The sequence below is a fragment of the Solanum stenotomum genome, chromosome 2, assembly GCF_019186545.1.
Source record: "Solanum stenotomum isolate F172 chromosome 2, ASM1918654v1, whole genome shotgun sequence".
NCBI lineage: Eukaryota > Viridiplantae > Streptophyta > Magnoliopsida > Solanales > Solanaceae > Solanum > Solanum stenotomum.
Window position 1 is genome coordinate 5474611 of NC_064283.1, and position 6000 is coordinate 5480610.

At 32.7% G+C, this 6000-nt stretch overlaps 1 protein-coding gene across 2 annotated transcripts; it reads left to right on the top strand.

Annotated features, from left to right (window-relative positions):
* Positions 1-70: 70 nt before the first annotated feature.
* Positions 71-3062, top strand: LOC125855527 (G-type lectin S-receptor-like serine/threonine-protein kinase At4g27290). Of its 2 annotated transcripts, none has more exons than XM_049535256.1 (6): positions 71-1395; positions 1534-1775; positions 1889-2099; positions 2184-2421; positions 2496-2646; positions 2726-3062. In XM_049535256.1, the coding sequence occupies exons 1-6, from the start codon at positions 105-107 to the stop codon at positions 3026-3028; spliced, it is 2436 nt and encodes an 811-aa protein (XP_049391213.1). In that variant the 5' UTR covers positions 71-104; the 3' UTR covers positions 3029-3062. The 2 variants fall into 2 exon arrangements, with proteins under 2 accessions (XP_049391213.1, XP_049391214.1); XM_049535257.1 differs by having other exon boundaries at positions 1293-1395; positions 1542-1775.
* The last annotated feature ends 2938 nt before the right edge of the window (positions 3063-6000 follow it).

A 6000-nucleotide genomic window follows, 5' to 3' on the forward strand; every position in this document is an offset into this window, starting at 1 on the left:
CTTCAAATCATTATGTGAAATAAGGACTAGTAAATAGTTAATCTAAATATCAAAGGGCAATATATAGGCGACCAAATTAAAAGGCTTAGGCATCAAACACATTGATGGAATCTAAATACTTCATACTTTTCTTACTATCTTTCTACTCTTTTATACCGAAGATTAGTTCTACTACGACAAATGTAATCAATACTAATCGGTTCATAACAGATGGTGACACTATTGTTTCATCTGGTGGAACCTTTGAGCTGGGATTTTTCAGCCCCAATGGTTCCACAACGCGATATATTGGGATATGGTACAAGCAAATTCTTCCTTATGTCCAAACAATTGTATGGGTTGCAAACAGAGAGAAACCACTCACCAATACATCTTCAGTCGTTTTGAAGGTCAACAAGCCGGGAATACTTGCTCTTCTTAATGACAAGAATGAAACTATATGGTCCACGAACACCTCACGATCAGTCCAAAATCCAGTTGCAGTGTTGTTGGATTCTGGTAATCTTGTCCTAAAAGATGCAAATGATGACAATCCAGAAAATTTCCTATGGCAGAGTTTCAATTTTCCAACTGATACTTTCTTGCCTGATATGAAACTCGGAAAGAATTTTAAGACTGGTATTGAAGTTTACCTTTTAGCATGGAAGAACGATAACGATCCAACTCCAGGGGAATACAGTCTCCACATTGATCCTACTGGATATCCACAAGGCCTCATTAGACATGGGGCAAGGGTATCAGCTCGAGCAGGACCATGGAATGGTTTACGGTGGAGTGGAGCACCTGCACCACTACAAACACAAAGCAGCATATATACTTTTCAATTTGTTTTCAATGAAGAGGAGGTTTACTATAGTTTTTCTCTCATTAACAACTCACTGTTAACAAGGTTAGTCCTGACTAACAATGGTTTTATACAACGTTTGACGTGGGTGGATAGGACAAAGAGTTGGCATCTTTACCTCAATATTCCTCTGGATACTTGCGATACATATAGCTTATGTGGTGCATATGGGAGCTGTGTCATAGATAGTTCTCCTGTTTGTGGATGTTTGGACAAGTTTGAACCTAAATATCCACAAAATTGGCAAACGGGAGACTGGTCACAAGGGTGTGTTAGGAAGACACCTATTGATTGCAACAAGGAACATGGATTTCTAAAATATTCTGGAATCAAGTTGCCAGAAACTAATAACTCTCAGTACAATAAGACCATGACACTCGAAGGATGTAGGCAAGTATGCTCGACGAACTGTTCTTGCACAGCTTATTCGAGCCTAGATATAAGCAATGGAGATAAAGGCTGCTTGTTTTGGTCTGGGGAGTTGATTGATATCAGAGAGCTCTCTGGAAGAGGACAAGACATTTACATACGAATGGATTCTTCAGACCTAGGTAAGAACTTATGTTAACGAAATTTCTAATGATGTGTTTTTGAACTTTTAAATTTTTGAACATATGTAGACCATATTATATATGCAAAAGTAGTGGCCTATATCAATTCGAAGAAGCTAATTTAGAAAATGGTTGTAGTATCTCAGGCAAGTTCAAACAGAAAGAAGACAGGGACAGTACTCGCGGTGAGTTTCTCGTTGTTGGTGGCAGTGATTCTGCTAGGCCTGATTCTGTTCATGTACATACGTAAAAAGAAGAAACTAAAACTCAAAGAAGATTTTGAGCTGCCACAGTTTCAATTGTCGTTAATAACAAGAGCCACAGATAACTTTTCGGTCAACAACCAGATTGGAGAAGGTGGATATGGACCTGTTTATAAGGTATAAACCAAAAATTTATTGGAATAGTGACCAGGCTAGAGATGACTTTCATTCTGCAATACTCGCGTCTTTGTAAAATATATTTCCTTCTAATATACTTTTTCCATTTCAAGGGAGTGCTCGAAGAGGGACAAGAAATTGCTGTGAAGAGACTGTCAAGGACTTCCATGCAAGGAATTGATGAATTCAAGAATGAAGTTACCTATATTGCCAAGCTTCAGCATAGAAATCTTGTGAGACTTCTGGGTTGCTGTATTCAAGGGGAAGAAAAGATGTTGATCTATGAATACATGCCTAATAAAAGCCTGGACTCATACATATTTGGTTTGGTTTTCTAAACTATTCTACAAGCTAAAATGACATGTTTTCAAAAGTTGCTAACAAGAAAGCTTTTTTTTTTTTTTTTAGATCAAACAAAGAAAAAGTTACTTGATTGGTCAAGGCGTTTCGACATCATTAATGGAATTGCTCGTGGCTTATTGTATCTCCATCAAGATTCTAGACTACGTATTATCCATAGAGACCTTAAAGCAAGCAATGTTTTGTTAGATACAGAAATGAATCCAAAGATATCAGACTTTGGGATGGCTCGAAGTGTTGCAGGAAATGAGATGGGAGCTAAAACATGCCATGTGGTCGGGACACAGTAAGAATCGATCATACAGAAGTACTCTCATATGAAATCCCCCTTCTCATGGTGTAGTTCTTTTTTTGGAACAGCGGTTACATGTCCCCTGAATATGCAGTAGATGGAATCTTCTCAGTAAAATCAGATGTGTTTAGCTTTGGCGTATTGGTGTTAGAGATTGTGAGTTGCAAGAAAAATAGAGGATTTGTCCATCAAGATCACAACCTTAACCTTCTCGGTCACGTAAGCACTCTCTCTATACATTCTTGTGATCTATATTACATATAGAATTAATTTGTCATGATCTAAATTACTCAAACAGGCATGGAAGCTTTACAAGGAAGATAGGTCCTTGGAACTAATTGATGAGAAGCTAGCTGAATCTTGTCATATTTCTCAAGTTTTAAGGTCAATTCAAGTGGGACTATTATGTGTGCAACAATGTCCTGAAGATAGACCAAACATGTCTTCTGTGGTTCAAATGCTAGGTAATGAGAGTTTACTTGCAAAAGCTAAAGAACCAGGATTTTTCATGGAAAGAACGTTACATGATTCAGATAATTCAGGAATGCAGACAGGAAGTTCGAAAAATGAAATAACAATGACAATGTTAGATCCTCGGTAGAGTACTGTGAATGAGGCAACTACTGTTGATAAGCATGAGTTTTTAGAGGGCATGATAACAACATTGAAGCGCCTGAGAAGCGCTCAAGCATCACCTCAGGGATTAAGCATGCCTTTGAGTATTTAGAAAAATGGCTCATAATTGCCATGCTAGCTATTATAAGTAGCTATTCAACTTGAATTTTCATTTGTATCTTATCTTAGAAAGAAATGTAAATTCTAGTAAGCAAAAATGTCCAAATTATATTGCCTATGACAATACATAAAATCGAATCAAACCGACAGATGCATGAGCTCTCCAATATCTACATGGAAGAGTCCAATATGTTGAAAAAGATAGGAAAAAGAGCAACTTACAAAAATGACTATATTTATAGGGTTAATGAAGTTCAATAGCTATAAATATGTTATTTACTAAAAATGACTACACTTTATGTCAACTTCTAGCTAGCTGCATGTTTGTATTAATTTTTTTTATTATTATTATTATTACTCTATTATTTATAGTGGTCTTTCAATGCACTAAATAAGGTATGATATGTTACCATAACTGCCAACCTTTTATTATGTTCCTAAATCACTCAAATTTCCATTATTAAATTACCAACTAATAATTACATATTGTATGCATATCCCGACTCATTCACATAATACAATAAGTTGTATTTATATTCCTAAATACAATATATTCACTAAATACTACGTAATTATAAGGTATTCATAAAATTTTGAATATAAAAGAGTATTCATATCTTTTTCTCGCTGTATTTTTGCATATTTTTTTTTATTTATTTATACACTAATACAGTTGTAATTACAATAACTAAAAAAGGAAAATGTATTGCTTGTACAATTAGCATATGAATACTTTGAATTCAAATTGGTGTTGCTATTTATAAAACTTAAAGTATTAATATATCAAAGATACAAGTATTTTTAAAAACTTAATGTATTAATACATCAAACAAGGTAAAGTAGTACAATTTTAGCATATGAATACAACAATTTGAAAAATGGATACACTATTGTTAAACCAAAAATGAATACACCAATATAATATACATATGAATACACTGTTCTTAAATAAGAAAATGGAAAAACAATAGAATGTGTAGGTATCAAAGTGTGTAAATATTCGGCTGTATAAAAAATTGAAAAAGCTAACAAAATGTCAATCTCTTTTTGGTCAAGTTTTTCCTATAATACTTGAGGCTTGGTGTTAATTTATGTATCATTTATAAAAATATAGTATTGATGTATCCAGCTATGCTTGTATTGCCTAATCAAATTGGATAGATTACTTATGTATCCAGATATACTTGTATTCACAAATTGCTATTTCAACTCGTGTTAATATTACAATACAATTATCTATGTATATAAGTATTATACTCTATAGAAATTTGACAAACAACAAAATTCTCTCTCTACACTCTCTGCTAACAACGATGACCTAACGACTCCACTGAATTGCTGGTATCCCCACGCTCCATCTCATAGACCGCCGAGGGATCTCTCATCGGTGCTCCGGGACAAGGAAATAGCTCTAGCAGTAGAGGTAACACTCTTCGCAAGGAGATATGCTATTTCGCCATGGAAAGAAAAGTATAAAAGCAATATAATTTTCATGAAAAAGCAATTTCAATCAAAACCCTATAAAAATAGATGAAAATAGATGTATATAAATAAAATTTTCATAAAAACGAGGAAAAAAATCAGTTAAAAAATACCTAATGAATTCAAATCACAAAAATCACTCCTTGAATCATACAAAAAGATCTTGAATTGGAAGGAATTTGGGGGAGGGGGATACAAAAAATATGTGATATAGGGATATTGATGAAAGAGAAGGTATTGAAGAGGACATAATTAATTATGAGTGTAATAATAACTGTTGACACCCAATTTTGGGCCTCCACAATATAGATTAATCATCGAGCTTCTTTAATTTCAAACGATTTCGAATAATTAGTTTTAGAAAATTAAAAAAAAATAAAATAAAATAAAATAATATGTATATATATATATATATATATAAAAAAAAAATTAAATAAAATATTTTCAAGTTATTTTAAATAGTTTATCACTTATTTATAATTCTTAAATAATATACGTGTTATGCATATAATTACCATATTTTATGAATGTTCGAAAATTGTCTCAAAACGATTTTAGTTTTATTTAAATATTTGGCTATTTGGTTTAAATTAATTAATAACTTATATTTCGAGTTAACTAGTTTATAATTAAGTTAATTATTATATAATTATGTGTCTAATTAGTATATTTTATAAATATTTGAAAATCATATCAAAAGATTTTTATTTCTTTTAGCTAAGTGTTTTACTAACTTAGTTTAATTTAAATCATAATTACGATTTTGAATTAATTAGTTCATGTTTAAATTAATTATATTATTATCAAGTTAATTATTTTATTTCGTTAAGGGTAAGAAACTCGTTAATTAATTAATATTAAATTCATCTTATTTATTTATTTATTTATATTTTTCGGCCACTTTCTCCAAGTAAATCTGATTTGGTTACTTTTGTAATCCTAATCGGTTATAATTGCAATTCTTTTGGCCAAATCCTCAATTCAAAACCTAGCCATTTTATTACAATTCTAACCCTTCCCACCTTGCATTCAATTTTTTTTTTAAAGACCAAAGTTGGGCCAACCTTTAGCCCAACTTCAGTCAGCCCATATCCACTCTGACCCAGCCCAAAGCAAAGAAAACTATGCCCCATATAATTACAATACATACATCAAATAGACAACACCAAATGGACCCCACCCATATACCCTTTGTTCTTCTTTTTCTTCCAGCAAAAACCAAGCAACGTGAATAGCAGAGCAATACACGGAAAGCAATCGACGACGTCAATCCAAATAGACGGAAAGCGATTCACGGCGTCTATGTAAAGCACATGTAATTTTGTCCTTGTAGCAGGCGGCAGACAAGTTTTTCTT